This window comes from Hesperophylax consimilis, chromosome 25 (assembly GCF_061612785.1).
Source record: "Hesperophylax consimilis isolate HC1 chromosome 25, BYU_Hcon_1.0, whole genome shotgun sequence".
Classification (NCBI taxonomy): domain Eukaryota; kingdom Metazoa; phylum Arthropoda; class Insecta; order Trichoptera; family Limnephilidae; genus Hesperophylax; species Hesperophylax consimilis.
In genome coordinates, this window is record NC_142860.1 from 7,316,640 (window position 1) to 7,340,883 (window position 24,244).

The 24,244-nt window shown below is 35.6% G+C and overlaps 1 protein-coding gene across 7 annotated transcripts in view; it reads left to right on the top strand.

Moving 5' to 3' along the window:
* Window positions 1-22,362, top strand: part of mino (glycerol-3-phosphate acyltransferase mino) — a 127,298-nt gene extending 104,936 nt beyond the window's left edge. For 5 of the 7 annotated variants that reach the window (XM_089646621.1, XM_089646620.1, XM_089646618.1 and 2 more), the window contains 12 exons: window positions 5,128-5,280; window positions 8,267-8,508; window positions 10,442-10,675; window positions 11,715-11,902; window positions 12,407-12,642; window positions 14,094-14,331; window positions 14,659-14,843; window positions 15,397-15,544; window positions 16,520-16,722; window positions 17,273-17,415; window positions 18,089-18,267; window positions 18,684-22,362. In XM_089646621.1, the coding sequence (XP_089502747.1) occupies window positions 5,128-5,280; window positions 8,267-8,508; window positions 10,442-10,675; window positions 11,715-11,902; window positions 12,407-12,642; window positions 14,094-14,331; window positions 14,659-14,843; window positions 15,397-15,544; window positions 16,520-16,722; window positions 17,273-17,415; window positions 18,089-18,267; window positions 18,684-18,901 (2,367 nt within the window). In that variant the 3' untranslated portion in view covers window positions 18,902-22,362. Of the gene's footprint in view, window positions 1-564; window positions 744-5,127; window positions 5,281-8,266; window positions 8,509-10,441; window positions 10,676-11,714; window positions 11,903-12,406; window positions 12,643-14,093; window positions 14,332-14,658; window positions 14,844-15,396; window positions 15,545-16,519; window positions 16,723-17,272; window positions 17,416-18,088; window positions 18,268-18,683 lie in introns of those variants that run through there. The other 2 variants (XM_089646622.1, XM_089646623.1) reach the window with 2 other exon arrangements.
* Window positions 22,363-24,244: the final 1,882 nt, after the last annotated feature.

Below are 24,244 nucleotides of genomic sequence, written 5' to 3' on the forward strand. Positions count from 1 at the left end.
ATAGAAATCTTATGAATATTATTATGTATTTATCTGTAAACTTTATAAATGTAATTAATTTGCATATTTCTCAGTAAAAATAATATGAATCTATTACATTACCACCGACTTGCACGCATATCAAGAATGAATTCTATTAATAATAATAATATTAATTGCAGTCAGTAACCTAGTGACCAGTATGCTAATTCAACAACTCTCATTAATAATAATTATAATACCCAACTAAAAACAATAAGACGATGCATGAATGTAAATAAGGCAGATTTGTATGGCGGTCTATCCTCTCAGCTTACCCCTTCGGGAAACGGCGTGATGATTTGATAATCAATAATCACTAAAGCAAATTAGAATACATATATCATTAATTAATATTTTGAAATATTCATTTGTAGCAACCCTAGAAGATGAGCATGAGGTTCATGTTTTTAATGCTAGCAATTTTGACCTGTACGGCGTCTATTATTAAATGCGATAATCCCACGCCGCGGAGACAACGTTCACATTTTCGCCATAATTAAACCATCCACCCGAAGCTAGTCGCGTACTGCGAATTGCGGTGCGGAAAAAAGAAAAATCGCGAGTTTTCGGTTGCGTTTCGTTTGAGCCCGACGCGTACCGAGTTACAATATTGCTAGTTTGTGAATTAGGACAACGTTATCAAGTGAATAAGACAGTAATAATTATTAAAAGATTTAGAATGTTGCATTGGCGCGGTTTCCACGACTTTCACCGTTACGTAGGTTTGAGTTTTCAGCAATTTTCCATAGATTCGTTGCATGCCGTCAAGTGCCGAAATCCCACTCGGGAACAGCTGTCAGATAATTCGTTTTCATTTAGATTTCACTTCTTGTGAAAATGAAATCTGCAAGTTCAACCTTCGAAGCAAAACGCACTTGTGCCAAACTAACCTACAAAATTTTCTCGGCTTTTAATATTTTGTAGAAATATTACATCTGTCTTGTCTTTGATTTGCATTTATTTGTCTGGTTCGTCTTAAATGCGATGTAATTTTAGCACTTTGTTAGCGATACGATATTTTAATATACAGAAAGTTTTGTGAAAATGACTGAATGATATATACTATAAACATGGCTGTAAATTATTCTATCTTACATACACTGCGTATTTAATTATTAGTAATACCCCCTTTTGGTAAATATTTACCTACGACTACCGTTTTTACTACTACAAAAAATTGCCCCTTTAATAACGCCTGCTCGCGTCCCCTTTAGAGTTATATCCCAGTTTTCAAGTAGTTTGTGGGCTACGCTAGGTTTGTATAGACTGGTTTGTGATTTAATTCTACCTAATCCAACCTAACCTAACATGTACGGAATATTTTCTCAAACGGTAGTCGTAGGTAAATAATTACCTTTATAAGAAGAGATAATATTAATTTCATTTAGTCAATAACAGAAATTTTGGAATTGATAGTGCAATATAAAATTTAGTGATTCAATATTGTGTTCTTGTTATGTATTTTTTATAATATGTTTTTTAATACTTTTTTTCACTATGCATTTAATTTTTCATGTAAGGTAAACATAATTTGTGACATTTTTTTCGAATTTATCGTTTGAGTAGAATTATTTATCATTAGTATTCCGTTGTGTTTTTGTCTCTTCAGTGACATTTCTTTATGTGAATAAATAAGATGCATATCCTATTTTTAAAACTTGGTCCATTGATCTCAGATAAAGAGCTTGGTTTCCTTTCTTTGTGTAATTCACTGTCACACAAACCTTTGGATGACATTTCTTTTTTAATTTAATTTAAAGTAACCATTTGTCAATTATTTATAAACAATATTAGTTATAGAATACTATGTATTGGATCCCCCGCTATGCTTCGCTATTGCCAATGTCTCTCTCGGGCGCCTCCGACTTCTTCCACCATTCATTTCAATTTATCACTTAACAAATACAAAAGATTGTTACCGAGGCAGTTTAGTTATGTATAATAAATACTATATAATTTCGACTATTCATAAAGGACTTAAAAGGGGCATTAAAAAATAAATAAAATTAAATATATTAAACAGATAACCGAGTATGAAAGAGACAGCATGATAGTGGGTATGTTAGTAAAATAGTATGCCTGTTGTGTTTTAATGTCTTTGTTTCACTACCTTTAAAGCATGTCTTATGCCGAGTGTACACATTGGCCCAACGTTGGTGCCCACGTGTCAACGCAGTCACCAACATTGGCTGGTTAAAAACGGTGGCAAATCGAAAATGGCACATTTCAAATCGTTGTAAATAAAATTTTTAAAATTTATTCATAACAAACTGCATACACCTTTATTATCATAATTTTTTATTAATGAAAATACCTTATTCTGCATTGGACATTTGATCTTCTTTTTTTAATGTGAATAGTCGCACAAGAGTCCCAACTGCTTCCAACCGTTTGGAGTCAGTGAGATTAGGCATTCCCAATTGGGGTATGTTGTGTGGCTGAAGGTAGTGGAGAAGGGAAGATGTGGAAGAGGAGGGTGTGGAAGAGGAAGGAGGTGTGAAAGAGGAAGGTCGTAGAGTACCTGGCTAGATCTAGTCACCAAACACGGCCAAAGCCGTTTCATGCAATTTTTAAATTCTGAATAGTGGTCTTGTATCAGGGCGATACTGAGAGCATCTTCCACTCTGTACTGCAAGTACATATACTATATATTATTTTTAAGTGAATAAATTGCGAAATAACACCAATTCTTCAAATAAAATTTACTGACGTACACTGGGATCTTCGGATTGCTAGTCGAGAGTCTTACCCTCGAGCACGGAGGATGTGGAAATTATCACAGCCGTGGCAATACATTTATATAGCACGTTGAACTATTATTAATCGTAATTGTAAATCATTCACGCAATAATCAACACGAACGTCTATGCCGAATGCGTATTGCAAACTGAAGACAGGGCCAACGTGTGGACGCACTTTGTGGGTTGGCCCCGAGATCTTTTGAGGTGTGCATGAAAACCGACAATAATCCTGTTGACCAGCTAACGTTGGCGGCCAACGCATGCAACGGTCAAGTTGTCCAAGTGTTAAACTCTATCTACCAGAATTATTATTCTCAACCTATCAACAGTATTTTACTTGTGTGTTGATTGTCATTTTCCGAAGACAAACAATTACTCAAATAATAAATCATTTTATTGAACTCTGTAAAAATATCCATAAAAATTGCTTTGTCTTTAGTATTTATCATTCATTATGTTTATAAACTTGTGGATTTCATTTAAATATTCAATATGTCAGCATAAATTAATATTTCTCATGACCTTCAGAATATTAATCACTTTTTAAAAACAATGTAGCAATTTAAATTATAAAAAGTGTGGAGTTTGATTCCTGATTATTACAGCCTGATGATTATTCATCCTAGAAGGAGGGTCATTGTCAAGTTTTTTACTGCATCGTTAACACATTTTTTGTTGACAAGTCTAATGTGCGGAAAATACCTGTTTTACTTGAAATACTTGAACGCAAGATTCTAGCGTTTTCCCTTTTAGACCCAACGTACTAGTTGACGTTTACCAAGTGTGGCTTGAATTTGATCTACTGTCTATAAATATAATATCCATGTATTATACATATAAACCTTCTGGAAGAAAAGTGATAGTGAAAACCCTATCAAAATCAGTTGTCTAGTTTAGAAGAACTACGCGCACAAACAGATAGATGCGGATAGCAAATTTATTTTAGTATAATAGAGATAGAGATTTGAATTACATAATTTGTCAGATTTACGGACTTATCTAACAAGATATCTTGTATGATTTTCTCCTTTTTTTTTTTTTTTAAAGAAAAACTTACATTACATACTGGGTTATGATTAACTTGAAAATATTTTAAGTTATCATCAAACATTTAAATATAAATTTAAAGTTTCTCTGATTTATTTGACTCAGATTAGGTCTAAACTCAAAACTTTATCTCTTTATAAAACTAATGTTGGCATAATTTAACGCATTCGTCACTAAGTGCATAACATTTTACACAAATAATGATATTTCTATGCATTTGTTTGAAAAGAAAATATTTATGACTACTTATTTGCTGTATGCAATGTTTAAAAAAGAACACAAAACATTTTAAAAAACCTTATGTAAACCTGGTAGGTAAGTTACCTTATCTCCAGTGTTGATAATAACATGTTGTTGAACCAAACACATGTGGAGAGTAGTGAAGAATTTGCAAAACAGGCTAACTTGTGGGATGTTTATTTAAAAAAACTAAACAAAATGAGACTTCGAAGAAAAAAATAAACAATCAGGTGGATTATTGATAGCTCCATCGTAACATTTCTCTTTCTCACAAACAATGCATGTAATAGAAAGATAGGTTGTGTATAAAGCTGCTTTCAGTTGCAGGATCAAAATTATTTTCTTGGATGTGATTTTAGAATTCTTTTCTTGGAACTTCTCTTTTATAAAATAATATATTCTCGCTGTAGGATACTCGGTAATAAATCTCTGCACACAATGAAAGCTTACTCTCAAGATGAATCCTGTTTTCTTCGAAATTAATTGAATTTGGTTTTTTTGTAAACATAGGTCATTCAGTGATAATAATTCTTTAAAAGTAAGTGTGAGAGTTACCATTATTTCAAAGAAAGCGGATGTTATCAGTTTACATAAGACTTTCGACTCTTAGGCTGCGGACGGGCCAATGAAATTGATATATTTACCATTGCAGAGTAATATTGTACACTCTCCGACGTGCTATGGGTGCTTTGTGGCCGTGTATGCATTCAAAATACACGCTCACTAATCGAGGGTAGGGAGTATGTGTTTAGTATGCACAAATCGTGTATAATTTCTAAAGAATTTATTTATGTGTACTTCTGAAACCTTACAGCACTAGTATACTATGGGTGCATTTTGGCCTTGTATACATTCAAAATATGCGCATACTAATCTAGGGCAGGAACTATATGTGATTAGTGTGCGCAAATCCCCTATATATGTAATTTATAAAGAATTTATTTATTTACGGGTGCGTTTTGGCCTTGTATGATTTTAAATCATGCGCCCGCAACATGTTTCTATCAGTACCTTGTTCATCTATTTAGTGAATAAAATATATGTTTTTTCTTGAAAATAATATCTTTTTTGTCAACAGGTGGCCAACAAATCAGAAAGCCAGAATGTTATCAATATACTGAAGCTGGGCTACAAGCTGAACCAGGACAGCGGCTTCTTCGGACGAACCTTCTGCGACTTTTCACAGGCCTACCGGGCCAAGAAGTTCGATTACAAGCAGGTGTCAGAGACGGTAAATATATATATTTTTACAGATCAATTTCATTTACAGCGCAATGCTTAGTGATTAAAAATAAATATTAAAATTAAATTTAAGGTCATTAGGCTGTCGAATTTAATCCATTTGAACGGCCTAATTATGTCTGTTTACGACCAAAAGAGATAGCAATCTATCCAAACAATTCTTCCTTTGAAATGCTAAGTGTAAGCTTAATCCTTTCTCTGCTGGAAGTTATTTGGTGTGGGTGTACCGGCAGGCCGCAAAATCAAATCGGCATAAAGAACAGCTCGTTAACACGCTAATTTTGTATGGCAGGCCTTATGAGCTCGGTTACCTAGGACCAGAGGCGGTCCCTGCCTTAGTGCATTTGTGCACTGCACTGCCAAACATCGATATACGTTAGAAATGTAAATTCGTATATCCACTCACCAAGAATTCACGCCAGATCATTATAATCTTCTTACCAATCAAAGTTTGTACTAGACTCCCGCGCATGCGAAAAACAGTGTAATATATCAACCCGTGCATTTTCGGCTTTGCCCGAGACATGTCATGTACCTTCTATAGGCACTGTCTCTAGAGGTCGGAACCGTGAAATGAACGAGACAGGTAGAGACCCATAACGGCTGTTGATGTGTTAGAGCAGTGGAGATAGAAGCTGGTCTGTGCATTATCGGCGCATGCGCCGAAACATCCTGATATATATCAAAAACCTTAAACATGCGTAAAACGTTTGGAATGCATTAGTTAGGATTGACAGATTTCGAACTAATTAACAATGTTATAATATTCTAGCATTACCGGCGCGATCTACATATCTGCAAACTTGACAGTATTCATTATTGGCGATTGACGCGACGTTTTAACGGTTTCTACGAGTTTTGCTCTGCAAAAAGCTTTTTAAAAATGAGTGCTAATGAAAACATTGCGGTTAACATTGATTTTATCAAAAGTAACCGAAGTTCATTTAATCCCAACAAACTAGAGATGATTTCGCGAATGCTGACGGAGCAATATCAATTTTACAATTATTTTACAAGTGTAACTTGGTGGAGTGTTTTAGTGAAATAGTGAAACTGTTAAAAATAATTTGTACTATTCCGATGACAACTGTCGAGTGCGAAAGGTGTTTTTCTACGTTGAAACGTGTAAAAACATTTCTGAGGAATACTATGTCCCAAGATCGTCTCAATGCTTTATCAATGATGAGCATCGAAAAAAGTTTGATCTCGTCTATACCAGACTTTAATAATCTTGTAATTGAAGAATTTTCTCAAATGAAAGAGCGACGAATGGATTTTCTCTACAAATGAATTATTTGTACTGGGTATGTAGTTCCCTTTAAATCACTTTATTTTCCTATTTTACATGTTACCATTATTTGTGAAATGCACTGCTGGCAAATTCTGTCACGAGCCGCCTCTGCCTAGGACGCGTATGCGCGCTTAAGGCACACAACCAGTTAAATGACTCGCTCGAGCACGGGGGCTCTATCGAAGCCGGAGTCAAGTTAGCCTCTCAGAAGCTGGGCGCACTGTACAGGGCCTGCGGATACTTTGGTAGTATACAACTTCGGACCTTCTACAAATCATAAGTGCGCCCCAATGTTGAGTTTGATATAATACCATGTGTGCGGAAACAGGCAATCTGTTTGATAGATTGCCCTGTCTTAGCAAAACGGATCTTTAGAGCTCAGGCATATGGACAGTATTCTTACTATCCTTGTTCTACCGTTATTTAGAAATATGTGGAAGTTGTAATTATTCTTCATTTATCTGGTTGTTGTGTTGTGAAAATAATGGTGTTGTCAAATGTCACCTTTATCTTAGAAGTGATTCAAGCTGTCAGTTATGTACTAAAAATAATAATAACAATTTTAGTGCTGTGTCTTTGTGTCCTTTGTCTATGTGTCCTTTGTCTATGTGTAACTCGGGTTCAATGAACTCTGTGAACTACTGTCTTTGTGTCCTTTGTCTATGTGTAATTCGGGTTCAATGAACTCTGGAACTAAGATTTCCTTTGTTTTTCAAAATTGGAATTGATTGTGGGTCAATGGTAGGTTATAAGCCATAAAGTAGATGGTGTGTAAAAGGTGTTATGGTATGTTTTTTAAGGAATGTAAAAAACTGTTATTCGGAGGACCTTGAATGTTAGTGTACATAAGACAATAATTATGTTGTATGGATAAGGAAGGACTCCCCATTAGGAAAAGGGGCACTCGTTTTCTTCCTGTCTATTCTCCTCACAGCGATGGCACTGAACACGAGCGGTTTGGCACGAGACGGGCGCGGATGTAAAATGTAATAAGATAAGCGAGATAAGATCTCGCGCGGAAGCCATTTATAGTGAGCTATGCGATGCGGGTTATTGTAACAGACTGGCTGCAATGTGCAGCGAAAGGTAAAACTAGGGACAACAATATTATCTCAGTACAGTGTTCGCATGTATATACACATGTGTGCATGAGATGTGTGTGTGTAAATTAATGTAAAATGCGTGTTGGCGTAACCAGTAGGTATTTACCAAAATTATTTTATTTTGATTTATTAATAATTCTGCATTTGAAATGTGTATATCATTTGTAAAATGTTTTGACAAATGTCTAAGGACGGGTTGTTTCGGAGGATTTGAACAATTCATCAAATTTCAATGTTGATTTCCGGGTTCTGTGAAAGACCTATTCAAGTTCTGTTATTATATCAGCATAGGGTAGTTGCTTGACAGAACTGAAATGAAAACAGAACTTGAAAAAATCTATCACAGAACCTGAAAATTAACTTTGAAATTTGAAGAATTGTTCAAATTTTCTGAAACAACCCGTCCTTAATTTTTTTCATTCGAATGGTAAATTTCTGATTATCTTTTGAAATCCAATTTGTTTTTTTTTTTCAAATAATATCTCGTGATTTGACTGGGGTCTGCACTAGTATTATATATTTTAAAATAAGTTAGTAATCTATTTTTTTGTGAAATAATTAGATGTGCTCGTAATTTCCAGGTGATGGGTGATGAGCGGTTGAAGCAAGCCCTGTCGCAGCTGACGCAGGAGTCCGTGGACAAGCAGGAGGCGGAAGAGGCTCAGTCGGGAGATGCTGCGGGGGTGGCGGTGGCCGTGACTCCCTCCAAGAAGAAGAGGAGGAGCGCACCCCGCACCAGTTCCTACATCTACAAGGAGCTGGAGAAGCGGGCGCGCTTCATCCTTACGGACATGCGCTCCACCATATCAGATTTACTTTTAAGGTGAATAGAAAATTGATGTAGGGGAAAGAATTTATTTTTTCATGAATATTTGATTTTTCTTATGTATAACTGCTTTGCAGATAGTGGCCGAGCTGTAAGATCCTTGACTCGGGCCCAGTGTTTGCTGATTGCATAATAAATAACCTAACACAATTTCTGTTGTGAACATATTTTTTGTTAATGAACTTTCTATAGGGCATACAAAGTTAGCTGCTTTTCTTTAGAATGCTGAGGGTTTTGTGTTAAATCCAATTAACATTATTTTAATTTACTGCCCGCCCCCACATTTTACCTCTTTGAATTTAACATTCAAATGTTTGCAAAAATATATTTTAAGCCTTTCCTGTTCTAAATCTACTATAATAACTAGACACTGTATTTCTTCCGCCAACTCCCTTTGTCCAATCTAGCTCGACATAAAAAATCACAGTACAGTGAAACCTCTATCTATCGTTCCTCGAATAATCGTTTTCCCGGATGTATCATTTATTTCTTCTAGTCCGAATTCATTTCATACAAAAATAGATCGCATCGATCGTTTCTATGTCCACCATTTTCCCGCATTCATCGTAGGAATTACGTCGTGTATTTGATATATTTTGTCTGTGTTAAAACGGCGCCAGACGGCACTCGTTACGATGCGCGAAACTTTTGAGAGAGAAAGAGAAAGAATAACAGTTGTCGTCAGTTGTCGCTAGATACCCGAACTTAGTGGAGTGTTTGCAGTTATCCATTTTTTGAGCTTTTAAACTATCTTCGAAATGAGCCGTTCGATGAAAAAAGTACGTACTCATCAAGAAAGATTGAAAATTATCGAAGAGGTAGAAAAAAACCCCGCTGAAAAACGCGTCGATATAGCCAAGCGTTTAGGAATCGCGGCATCCACGTTAAATTCTATTTTCTTGAAAAAAAAAACGAAATTCGGGAGCAAATTCAAAAGTGCGGAAAATCTTCGAAAACTAGAAAAACCAGTAAAGAATCAAAGTTTAGCGAACTGGAGAAAATTCTTATCTCTTGGTACCAAATTTGACAAATTTTAACAATTTTGTTACTTTCGACGACATTATTCCAACTTGTGGGATAGAAACTATCGAAAGCTTGTGTGACGCAAGATTGACGGAGACAACAAAAGAGGTCGATATTGATGAAGAGGAGCCGCTGCCTGTACCTTCATTTTCAGAAGCATGAACACTCTTTGAAAGATTGAAAACTTTCTACTACCACACTCAATAATTGATGCCGAAAATAATATCATTTGCAAAGCTGAAAATATACTGTTGACTTGCGGAAATAAAACTGTAAAAAAACGTGTCGATGAAAAATTATGTATTTACAATGCAATAAACTTTAAAAAAATTTGGTTCTGTTTAGCTTTGTATTTTTTTAAATAAATACATTTATTTACATTTAAAACTTATTTTCTTCTTATAATTTTAATCTACCAACGGTTATGCAGATTGGGAGGATGGTATCTTTACTGGATCGTATCTCCTTGTGTTTTGTCCTCTTAATCCCGCATTCATTGTTTTCCCGCATTCATCGTTTATTTCAATAGGTCCCTTTAAAACCAATAGATAGAGGTTTCACTGTATATTATAATTTCAATTTTGAAAAAGGCAATTAATATAATTTTGTAAATTTAATAAATCAGATTTTTTTTCCAAATCCTATATAATACAATACGTGAGACAACAGTTTTTTTAAATTAATTAGGAGTTGGTGGTAGGTTAATCAATAATAATTAAGGACTGCAAAGGGTTAATGCTTTGAAAATCACACACTGGTATAGTGTCATTTTCCATGGCCGGCATAATCTTGGTTTTGGTAGAATAAATCAATTTGATTAGTTTGTTATACTGTATCATACCAAGCTAGTAGTGTCTCTATACTTGATATTCTGAAACTACATAATCCTCATTCTATTAACTTCCAGAATAACATCCTGGACCCTGTACAAAGTGCTGCCGTACTTTGTGACCTCGGTGGTGGCCTCCCCCGACCAGCTGGAGGTACTGCGCAAGGCCGGAGACTCAGGGCTGCCTCTGATCTTCGTGCCCCTCCACCGGAGTCACCTGGACTACATCCTCGTCTCCTTCATCCTGCTTAACTACAACGTGCAGAGTCCCCTCGTGGCCGCCGGGGATAATCTCAAAATACCACTCTTTGGGTTAGTTCATACTTCATTCTAACAATATTAAAATTCTTTCTTCTTAACCTTTTGAACGCGTTAATTTGATCCGTTTTATCTATACCCGTACGCGGTACATATTTTCAAATACCTATGCATGCAATTAAATGTCAAATTATAGCATTCTGGCATGATTTATTGGACTATATAGACAGAACAGATTATTCTCCACAATATGAAAACAAATCCTCGTGTGTCAACACTCTTAGATGTTCATAAAAACAAAAACATAAAATTTCATACAAAGACGTACCGTATCTTTTGAATGTGGTCCCGCCATTCACTCGGCGTCATAAATAAACCACTCTCGGTGTGTGTGTACTTAGGCCACTGTGTTTATAGACACAAGTGGGACACCATGATCACTTATCATTCTTAGTTATGAAAAGTTGTGAATGACAAACTAGTACTAACGCCATCCGTTGACAAAAATGTAAACTAAAGGACTAAAAGGCGCGAAGAGGCGCACTTGGTTATCGATCTTTTTTTATGAAATACAATTTTATTTTTGAGAAATTCTTGTAGATGTCAGCATCGTGATAGTTCTACAAATGTCCAAGTGAGCAAGAAATTTATTTATGACGAAAGAGAGCGGGAATATCGGCCGTCAAAGTTGCCGTATCAACTGTTGATACAGCCGCGTGTGAGTATAGACTTTTTGCCGTAACAACAGTTGATACGGCCGCGTGCAAAGAGTTAAACTACTTATATGTATTAAACAATCGTTAATAATGTATATTTTAACGTTGGACTGAAGCTGAGCAATTTATTTTTAATCGGAGTGAAGCTGGAGAAGTTAATTGGATGTTGTAGTGAAGCTAGAGCATGTATTGGTAATCAGAGTGAAGCTCTAGCAGATATTTTGATGTTGGAGGGGAGCTGGACCATGTATCATTAATTGGAGTGAAGCTGAGGCAGATATTTTGATGTTGCAACGAAGCTGGACCAGGTATTTGGGTATGCATAAAGCAAAGCAAAAAAATAATTAATAATAACTAATAAATATTTTCATTTCCAGATGGCTTCTTCGGGGTCTTGGCGCCTTCTACATCAAGCGGCGCATGGAGAATACTGGCTCTGAGAAGGACACCATTTACAAGGCGGCTCTCCACACCTACATGATGCACTGCCTCCGGGCAAGGCACAACATTGAGTTCTTCATCGAGGGTGGCCGCAGCCGGACCGGCAAACCTCAGCTGCCTAAAGGTGATCATTTAGTATTGATGAGTAAAGGTCTGCATAGCTCCCTTTAGCACTGGTCATGGGCCCAATGTGCATCGGGTATTCTCTTGTATTTGGCCATGTCTCCTGGGTATCGATTCTCCAATCCAGGCCGCTTGCAATCGCCATCAAAAGTACATACATTGGTCGACATTCTTAATCCTGAGTCTCGTCGAAGGTACATACTTATATATGTCAAACGTCAAAAGTCATTTCACTCGAAAAATGAGTGGATTGAACCTCTCTTTGTTCGAGTGGAATGGCTTCGTTGAGGATCGAGGCCCTGGTCCCACGACTTGTCTTCCAATATATATAATAATATGTGATCCATGAAGGTTCCCTAAAACACACAGTTGTGTCAAAGTGTGCCGCTTGATGTGATAGATTGGGTTGAAACAGCTGTCATTGATTAGTATACTGGTTTATATATGTACTATTATGTGAAGAGAGTATGAGCATTCTTTAAAAGCATATCTATAACAATTTCAGGTGGCATTCTGTCGGTGATAGTGGACGCCTACCTGGACGGCACCATCGAGGATGCGCTGCTGGTGCCGGTGTCCATGAACTACGAGAAGCTGGTGGACGGCAACTTTGTGCGCGAGCAGCTCGGCATGCCCAAGCAGATGGAGACCTTCGGGGCGGCCATGAAGGCCATCTACAAGGTGCTCAACTCGCACTACGGCAGTATCAGGATCGACTTCAACCAGCCTTTCTCCATGAGGGTAAGCCAGCTTCATTCCCTCATGTTCTGCAACACTTTTTGGATTATTTATTTAACCTCTAATGTGCCAAGAAATCTGTAGCGGATTTCTGACTTCTGTACTCGTCATGTGCCGACGAATCCTTAGTGGATTTGCTAGTAATTCAACACACTGGCCCTGATTTTATTGTATTTTCTGCTAAAATATTGTTTATTCGCTTAAAAGGAAATTAAGTATTATAATAATATTATTTTAGTTTGTCGTTTCGTCACTTGAAAACATATTTATTTTATTTGCGAATAAAACATCGCAAATTCCGTGTCAAACGATTTTCAAAAGTCATAGAACTGTACCTATTTATTTACAGACTGTTAGACTATTAGACTGACTTATTTTTATTGTGAAGAATGCTTATTTAGCTGGAAAATAAATATAATAAAACTAGAGAAAGTTTTTGTATTTCTTCAATATATAATTAGTAGCCTATTCCAAGTACTCAGATAGAGGTGTATATATTGTTTATATGCGTGAGGATGCGTCATATGGGTGTATGTATACATGTGTTGTTATATGTATATAGGTATTTATTTATTTTATTTTATTTATTGTTTATTTGCAAAAACAGTATGAACCAGAACATTGCAATATCGATAATTAACATTTACAAAAAAGTGAATAACAAATAGGTACATTTACAAGTGGGACAAAGAAAAAAGTTTCAAATTTAGATTTACAATTTTAAGTATTGAATAATAATATTTCACGTTTAAATACGTTGTAGGACATGTGGAAAATATCCACATTTCCTGCGAGGCAGTTAATTAACCTAGTGATTCTTCCCAAGGGCATCACCATTGGATGTCACGTATGTCTGCTGCTATATACACATGTGTGCTTGCATGCACACATATTAAAAATTATATATATAATTATGTACATTTTTACGATCTAATGCTAATTTACTTCTTTCTCCTTTCTAATTTCTATCTTCTACTTTTTATTACAATTTTTCCAAAATGTTAGCTTCATCTATAGTTACTAATTTCATATGTTTACACTAGATTTCATATTTCATACAAAGTAATTACACTCAATTGGTCACCATGAAACAGGCAGCCGCCTAGTATGGTGATTCATTATATCTACTTTATGTAAATTTCAAAACAATGTAACATGTATTAAATAAATAAAATAAATAAATAATAATTTTTATAACGTTAGAGAGAAAAACAATTTCTCTGAATATAAGTAGCTACCCTGGGGAACTGCATAGGATAGAAATAGACAATTTTTATAAATACATAAACACATGATTTTTATTTAATATACATATGAAAAAATTATTATGAAAATAGTGTCAGCCGGCTCATGGTGGGCAACTCGGCATTTTACCCTGGCCCACCTCACTTGGATAGTATTAGGTCGCAGGAGTTTGGCATTCCAAAGGTTAATAGGTCTTTTGTCTGTTGTAGGAACTAGTCCAGTCATTCCGCAAACCCAACCAGAGCACGGTGTATCGCACGCTGTCCTTTGAGCAGCACACCTTCCCTCCGCTGGCCGGTCAGGGGCCGCAACCACTGACCATCAAGATGCTGAGCTACGAGCGCACCATGACCACCAACTCGAGCTGCGCCAGCCTCTTCGGCACTGACTGCGTGGCCGAGGACCAGAAGGGACTCGTGGAGGCTATTGCCAGACACGTTGTCTATGGTAAATTCACTATCCACTGTACAGGCATCCTTGACCTAGAATACATCAGCGGCCTCCGTCCATTATAAGCCCAGACTCTGGATTTACTTTCCCCAACCATATGTCTGGGGGTCTACTAGACTTGTGGAAGTCTTGTTGTGTCCAAGCTGCCTCATCTAAGTTATTGGCTGATTAAACTCCAACCTCGGAGCGTGTGTTCCCTCTGGTGTACCAGTTGGATCTGGACAGCATCTCAACATGGTGCATTATCCCAAAAGCCAAACAACATAACCTTTATAACACATTAGCTGTGAGAATCTTAATTCATATGTTATTTTGACTTTTCAGACTGCTCCAATGCCACGGCCATAATGTCCACGAACGCAGTGGCGTTTGCTCTGCTGACCCGCTTCCGCTCGGGCTGCACGCTGTCGGAGCTGGTGGCTGCCGTGGAGGGGCTCACCCAAGAGCTGCTGATGGACGGACGCAACGTAGGCTATATCGGGGACATTGTGGATGTTGTCAATCACGCTGTAAGTCTTACAATTGCTTATCTTAAAAGGTTCATTAATTCTCCTGAATTGTCTTGAAACACAGTCAGATGTAGGATAAGGCTATAATATTATAATAAACAGTGAGGCGTTACAAAAAATCACCTCAACAAAAAAAAAGTCCTCTTCGGTGAATACAACATTGACCCAATTTTTGTGTTCATTAGCTCACACACACACTACCATATCGTTACACCATCGTCGTCTTCAAATTGTTTTATATATACAAATAAGAATATTTGAACTGGTGAATGCCAGACGTCAGATACAAACAATTTTTTAGATCCCTTATCTGCTAAAATCGAACGCATAAATATACGTGCGTAGCACTCGTGGCACTTTTTATTCGTCCGTACACATATACAATAAGTAACGTTAAAAGTTTCTTCATCCTCTTTGCATGTGTTGTGTCCTGAGGTGACAGTGTTCTGTCAACAGTCCTACTAACTCCGTCAGTAAGTTTCTATCAATATTCAATATACACAACCATCCTGGGAGATAATAAATTGAAAATTTCACAATGACTTTGTTTCAGATCAACATCCTAGGCCCCGGTCTGGTGATAAAGGAGCACGACTCTGGCAGCATCATGGTGAAGCCCGTCTCCATACTTCCCAATATCATCGAGCTGTCCTATTACGGAAACTGCCTCCTGCCGCATTACGTCATACAGAGTGTTGTCGGTAAGTCCAACCAACTGGTGAATTTACTGTAACTTAATATATTAAATTAAAATGATAGTTAATCTGTATTGAGTATTTTGTGATTTGATTTGCGGTTATATACTAGATACCTTTGCATCTCTGTATGCTTTTGCAAGATTGGGAGCTGGAAATGCTGGGCTTCCAAGAAATTAGGCATCTTGTACAGGGATAGTAGATTCTTCAATAGTGACCAGCTGGCAGCTGCTGATAGTCACAGCTACTCCCTCGATAAACCTGCTGGATTCTGTGTACAGGAGGGCAGTTCTTCTATTAACAAGTTGATTGTCATCTCTAATGCACAGATGCACGTAGGTTAGGTCTGCCGCGTAAAAATCTCTATCTAAGAATGATTTAGATGTTGAAACACTGTTCATATGAATTCTTTGCAAACCTTCATGTTTCATTTTTCACTACAGCATTACCTTAACTTATACCTTCTTGTTATTGTATTTAAAAAAATAAATAAATTTAAATAAAATAACAAAACATTATGTTTCACTTCTTCACAACAATATTAAATTACTCTACCCGTATACCTCCAACTTCTGATGTTTCCCATACATTCTTATGGCAAACTGCTACACTAGCGCCTCCTAGCGACATGAATTGTGCACCTTGCTTTTCTCTCATACATTTTAATGGATTTTATGTGAAATTATATTCTTTATTTTACGTTAATAAATTAAATAGGTCGAACAATTAAAAAAAAATTAGATATCCCACATACGACCTAACAGCTTTTTTTGCTCATATTTAAAAAAAATATTACAGCGGCTATTAAATCTGCCTTTGATGGTTTAGAAAGGTAATAAAATAATTGTTAGAAATTTTACAAAAAGATTTCAATATGTAGAAAAAAAAAGAATCAGTTTCCACTTGTCGTCATTCTTTTCCATTGGCTAACTGACCAAAACCAATGATTATTTCATTAAAATGAGGTTGTTCTGTTTCCAGTGACGGCTCTCGAGGTGTTGATAGCTGAGCAGCCCTCCTCCAGTGGCCTGGTGTCCTGGAAGCAGCTGATGGATCTGTCCCTAGAACTGTGCGAGGTCCTGTCGCAGGAGTTCATCCTGTGCAAGCCCTGCCAAGACCTGGAGGACTACGTCCGGGAGTCCATACACAAGGTGTCATGCAAGGACTGGATTAGAGTGTTAGAGGTACGATTCATGTTCGAGAGACTGTAGATCATCCATACTATTAGCAATCAAAATTCATTTCTATCAAATCAAAACTCAGATTTTAGTACATTTCATATTTTAATAAACTAAAGTATTAACCAAATGTTTTTATTCAAACAAGTTAACTGTTATTTACAGGATAGAGTGAAGGATTATAAAAATAGTCCAAGATTTATTATTTACGCGATACAATAATTAACAATGGAAATTGCGAGAGCTGATAACGTCTGAGTTAATGGATTCAAAAGAGGGCGAGTGAGCACGCATTACTATATATATAAATATTGCCGTCTCACTCTAACACTGCAAAAGTCAAATCGACAACTTTATTGTCCCACAAAAACAATACATCCCATTTTCACTTAAATTCTTGATTTATTCAAACATCGCAAATTCCAATATTTACAACCTTAACTAGGCTAATGATTGTATTGCAGCAACCATACTACTTGATGGAGGATTAGTCTAAGTTATAAATAGTAAAATAGTCTGTATAATGCTAATGTTTGTTGTTTGTCACGTTCTGTAGAGGGAAGATTACTCAGATGATCAGATGCAGGGCATGCGCATGTCGCACTCGGTGATGCCTATGGACTCTGTCGACGATGACTACCCCGTGGAGACCAAGGTGTACTACATGGTCAACCGGACGGACGAGTGTGCGAGAGAAAAGTATGTTCAATCAATTCCATTTGTTCCAGGAGGTGTGCACAATCCTTGTCGATCATCTCAAATTAACTCCTCGTGATAGTGATTGCTACCCGACTTCACCCAGGTTCCCACCAGTGGCGGCTCATTACAAATAATGACATTATTGATGTTGTAGCCGAAAATGTTTTCTTTTTTTTTTCTTTCGAAAATGATTTTTGTATGAAGATATTCAGAAAATCCGTGATCTGTGAAAATTGAATTTTCTAAAAAAAATAGTTTTGAATTAAACAACTACGAATTAAATACGAATATTATATCGAATTTTTCAAACTTCTGTCACATGCACACTCATGTCACGAGCCGCTATTGGTCTCAACACTCCTTTTCTTCTTACTTGGATGCCAGGGTTTAACCACAACCTGTTGAACAGACTAAATGACCTGAAAACAGTTGCATTGTCTTGGAAAATACCTTGGGAGCCATATTGTGGACCTCCATACAACCCGGTGAAGTTTATTTACAGCTGGGCCGCTGTCAGAGGAATGTGGTATATAGCACGATGGGCGGAGTGCTTGCGGAATATATATAGACAGATAGTCAGACCCAGTCCATCTGTTAACCCCACTATATCTGCTTTCAGCAAATGGAGTGTTTGTGTTATGAACATTATTTTATAATTGTGGTGTGTTTTTAGGAAATACCTACAGACAGTCCTACAACCACTGATAGACGTGTACAGCGTGACGGCGCAGTGCCTACCCAAGTTGCTGGCCGCAGAGAATGGGCTCTCCACGCACATGAGCGAGGCAGACTTTGTCAAGGAGGTCATTGACGAGCTCAAGACGATGCTGGATGCCGGCACATGTCAATACGGTAACTACATGTTCTTGATATGAAGGGCCCCAAAGTAAAGAAATCACCTGCCTCTCCAAGAGAGCTACTGGCCATAGAGAACGGACTCGTTAAGGTGGAGAGTATGTTTGTGCAAAAAGTACCCGTGGTGCGTTCTATTGGTAGTTTGAAGAAATATTCAAGTATTGTAGTTTTCTTTGTTGGAAAATATTATTACCTCATATTAGCCATTATTACCGAATATCATAAAAGCCTCGTTAAATCTAAATAAAATGCCTATTTTAAGGTAATATGAACAAGTTTGGTATTATTTTCTAGGTCTGCAAAGAACTGTCAAAGTGACATTCCATAAAAATGATACTAGGGTGTTGATTGATTAAGTATTATGTCATTAGGAGCCATAGATAATTTAACTCAAATATTAATGTTTTCCACAGGCGAAGCCCTCTCAACCGACGCCATAAAGAACTGTCTCCGACTCCTGAGGATGTGGGGCGTCATAGACCTGCATGTCAACGGAAGACTGCGCCATATCTCCATCGCCAAGCAATACCACAGCCACTCCAAGCTCAAACACATCGGCGACCTCATTGCCAGGTTCAGAACGCAAACCCCACCCAAACAGGAACAGACAGACTCACAAGTCGAGCGGTGATTCCCGCATAACACAATCCTTCCAACGGCCCACGAAAAAATAAACACAATTTATAGATGAATATAAATACCGACTATTTTTTTTTACAAAAGAAAGGCATTTAATAAAAGAAACCACGTATGTGTAGTGAAGAACCACCGCTGGTTTTAAAATGAACTTTGCAAGTTTTCAATGCATAAATGTGAGGAATCACCATCATCCGTAATTTATATGGACTTGATGCACAAATGATCCAGACTTCCAGCGAATGCATACGTTTTTAAATATAATGCATAATTGTGAATGAGAGGCAAATCTCGTACATGCCCGCTATTATATACGTACATTGAGATACGATGCACAAATAATTTCAGAACACCAGTGCTAAGCATTCATTAATTTTAAAATACAATGTATGACTGTGAATACGAGTGCCGTGCGTGCATGCCTGTTACTTTCTATGTACATCGAAATTTTGCGGTGCATAGGTGCATATGTTTAAAGGTTTACTTTTGAAATTGTGATTACGTATTTCATGTTTAATGGAATTTTAGCTTTTCTAATTCATTTTTTTAAACGTTTGTTTTTCAATGTCTGATATGGGGGAATTGCCTGTTTTTAGGATTTGACACAAGAGGGACTGTCAATGATGTAATGTAACCTCAGATAGTTAACGTAAATTATTATTAACGCTTTTATAATGATATTTTATATCTCCATTATGTTTTTATAAGAACGAGTGCTTTAAATATTGCGGTGCTAAGGAAAGACATTGAGTTGAATGATTTGTTGGTAATGATGGTTGTTTTTGGTTTAGCGGAGTGTTATGTAAAATTTTTGGATGCCACCGTCGTCAAAACATTTCAAAGTGAAAATACTTATATTCTTTTGCGTATCATATTTATACAGTGACTTCAAAAACACTTTTGAATATAATATCCAAAAACAAAGTTTATTTTTAAATAGTTGAGCGAGTTAACTATAAAATGTTGAAATGTAAAATTAGATAATGATTCTTCCGATTGATCGTTCAGGAAACCATAAAATTTTTGGTAAAAAAAAACAATTTATAAAAAAATTATGAGTTTTTGTTGTATGGCATCTCCGGTTGTTGATTTTTCAAAAAAATAATGTTGTTTAGTTATTTTTCAAAATGACTGCAGCACACTAGTTAATGACGCAAACTGCAAAGAATGGAATAAAAAATCAAACAAATATGTACCTACCAACATTTTACATAATTGATTTATGTTTCGTCATTTGAAAATACTGGTAAAATATCAGCTAAGTCTTTTTAGTTGCAATAATAGTTAATGTATATATATATATATTAATAAACTGTTAAATATATAATAAATAATGTGCATTATACCTAGTTAAATGTTAATATAAATCCATCCAAATTACAAATATTTTGGTTGTAATATTACACATGTACATAACAATGTGGTTAAAGATAAATATTTAATGTTTTGGAATGTGTATACATATTATATAAAATGAAATTCCCCATCAAAATGTATACTAATTCATTGGTTATCCTCAAAATAGTTGCAGATTAAGCAAAACTTCACACTATATTGAAAAAATCTGATAACGTTCTTTGACAGATGATTATGTAATAAATCTCTTAAAATATTATTGAAGCGTTGTGATGAACAAATTTCTTCCATATTGTTTCTATATGAACCAAATCTAAAATACTCACAGCGACCGTGACTCGGACAAGCAGCTGCGTCAACAATAATTGCCTTTCGTTCAGACGCAAAGGATAATTATTATGCCGTATCGTTGCTGCGAACGTTTACCTCCCATTAAGGGAATTTTTCTGGGAATGAAAAATACAATGATGCCAAAAAAAATGTGTTAGATTTTTTGTAACTTCTCTTTATAAATTGATAGCTAAGCCACTTTCTTGTCTAATATTTTTGTTTATCCAGACATTTAGGAAAAATACAAGGTCCGGGGTTAAAGTGCGCTAACTTCGGGGGGATGATTCTACATGATTTTAGAAGTAAGAAATAAAAATAACTTTTTTCGAAATTTCAATGTTTTACGGTAGTTTTTAAGTAAAAAAAAGTTTTTGTACGGGATAATAAATATTCTTCCATGGAAAAATAGTTTTGTATGGGAAAATAAACATTGGAATTTCTAAAAGTTATTTATCTTTTTTTACTTCTACCATCATGTAGGATCACTTCCCGAAGTTTAGCGCACTTTACCCCGGACACCCTGTATAATTGCAGACAAGAACCTACAGGTTTATTTTCTTTTGTTAATTTTTATAAAAAAAAATTTAAAAGACTAAATATATTTTTGAGGTTGTCAATTTTTATTTGAATACTCATAAAATTTATTGGGTTAGTTGTATCTTTATTGTATGTGAAACAGTTCACTTATTTAAAGTAAAATGTGCCTTAAATGTGGATATTTAAATAATATTTTTTAAGACTCATTTAATTTTGTTAAAACTGGCATCCATTCAAACACATTTCAGTAGTAAATCAATTTAATTGTAAGTATGTACACGTTTTTCAACATTTACTTTTACTGTCGCGTATAAGTTTTGAAATGAGAGAATGAGAACATTTCAAAAGATTATGCAATCGGTGAAAGCATTTTGTATGATGAAATATTTGACGTAAAATAAAATTTTGTTCACCATTGTAAAAAATACATTGCCATTTAATTCAATTTTGTATTCGGCAGCTGAAGACAATACACAATTTATTACAAAAAAAGGTTGATTTTTATTTTTTATCATTTTGTTAATACGGGAACTGTTTTCTTAGAAATATTCATCTGAATTTCAATTGAAGACTGCCCTCTTCATTTTTTATATTGAGCGACAGCACTGGACAGAAAATCAACAAAAGTGTTATATATACTGATTTAAAAAAAATTTGATGTATCCAAGTTACTGAGATAAAATGAAGCTTACTCAGGCACACAGATACGCCCAAAACACATTTCTCTAAGTTTATCTCTTCGGTGAACGGCATTACATAATGAAGTAGTGATATATTTATATTTTTATAGCATAATCTAACATTCACAGAATGGTTGACACTACATTATGATAAATTTCGTTGAAGGCAAAAGATGGTTTATTTGGATTGGGCTCTAGCCCAATCCATAGAGGCTATACATTTAGCTCAAACATATGTGATTGTGTTATGATATTAGTCTTTAAGGCTAATACATGAACCATTAAGAAAAATGGCAGGTCAGCATAAGAGGAGCTGTCCCAGTGATTTTGGGTCATTTTTGGTTCTCGGGCTATGGAAGAATTATAGTGTTAGTACAAACATTGTTGACATTTTATATTCGGCCACTTTTTGTACCAATCTTGTACGTACATATAATTAATTATTTAATAACGAACATGTATCCGAATTATTGTTTTAGTAAGAGATAAATATTTTATTAGTGATAAAATGATGTAGTCTTAAGAAATTATTTAATAAAGTGAGTGAAAAGGATGCACCTCTTTATATTTAATTTATATCTAAATACAAAATCAACCCGTAATAAACAAAGTTTTTTTGCTATATCAAAATGTCTTTTAACCACTCGGAACATTAGAACGTCAAAAGACGTAAATATGATAATAGCGGTCAAGACATTAGTACGTCTTTTCACGTAAACGCACGAGATTTTACAAAAATCGATTTATTTCCATCACTAGTATACGGATTGCCATGATTTAAAAAACAGAGTATCGATAATGAATAACGCTACGCGTCTGCATATGAGAATATCTATGGAATTTCGAGGTGCATTATCTAAGTCGATTGGACTTGTCATCTTGTTCGTTCATAATTTATTGCGTTTTTAAATAATTTATAAAAAATATTTTAGTTTGGACGGTTAATATTTTGAGGTGACAAATAGTTTTTAATTATATTTCTTCAATATATAAAGTGTTATTTCTTTATGATACTCAGAAAATAGTACATTTTTCACAGCTTTGAAATAATGGTCAGCGATTTTTACATATTTTTGACGTTTTCAGAAAATGTATATTTAGAAACGCAAATATTTACGTATAACAAAACAATACGATAGTGAATTTCATAATCTTTCCAAAACATTTTTTAGAATGAGGCTACGTTTCCCAAAACGTGAGTTATGAAGCTTTTAACAAAACTCGTGAATAACACAAAAATTTTCGCGTTTTGACAGTTCGCAAAGGTACACAAAGTAAATAAAAGTCCTTTTCTGAGAGGTTAAAGTTATTTTTTTTTTGGTTTGTCTCAGGGTAGAACCTTCCTACCCAAGAACTAGAGTCAACAACTCTACCTACCTTGTCAAATGACGATCGGGTAGGACTGACATTTATTTAGTATATTAACTGCTGAAATGTCATCCGATTTCAGAGAAATGCATATATGTCCGCGTGTGTATATGTGATGTGATGTGATTGCCATCAAAAGTTGATACAATGCATTGACATCGACAACAAGTATATCTGCTTAGTTTCACCTCGATTGTATGTTGGGAAGTAATTTCCGTTTCCAAGATTTGCATTCATTCATCCGAAAACGAAAATGAAATTCAAATGTGTATTTAAAAAAGGCAAAATATTTAGAAATTTTCACATTACAGTTGTTTAGTGAGGCGTGAGGTCCCAACCAAACTACCATCTTGTTGTAGTAGGGAGTTTTTTCCTAACCGAAGTGAGGACTGCTCCTACGGCAAGATATATAGGGCTTGAATACTATATTCTTTTGAATTTTAATTTTTTTTATCTGTAATATAAATTTTCTTACGTTTTTTGTTGTTCTTAAATAATCTTTTATTAGAGCCTACACATTAAGGGAGTTCATAAGTAATTTTTTTGCCATTCTTTTTTATTACTTATTTGTACCTGAGGTCGAGATTAGAATAGAGCGGTATTTATTGTACCCAGTAAAAATACTGGGTACATTCACATCGTACTTTGTACTTGTAACGAATCTTCAAAACATCTGGTTCCTAGGTATTTGGTATAATATTATAATGTCGATCAGTTGCATCGTACTTCATAAATACCGCTGCCGTCTGAATCTGGTCTATTAGAAAGTAGTGTGAGGAAAAGGACAAAAGTAGTATTTTTGTGAAATGGGAGTACTCTGTATGTGAACTCCACGGTGCAAGGGAAGAATAGGTATATAATGCCGATTATTATCATGGGGCGTACTTTTAAACGCTGTCTCGCTGGACTATTAGAAAGTCGTATGAGGAAAGAGCAGTATTTTTTTCCTACAGTTTATCTTCAGTCCAGTAAGACCCTCCACACAGCATCCCCAAAGATGACATAAGCCCTGAGGGAAATTATTTTCTTCAGGGCCTCCTGTGTGGAGTAAATATAAAAAATAAAAT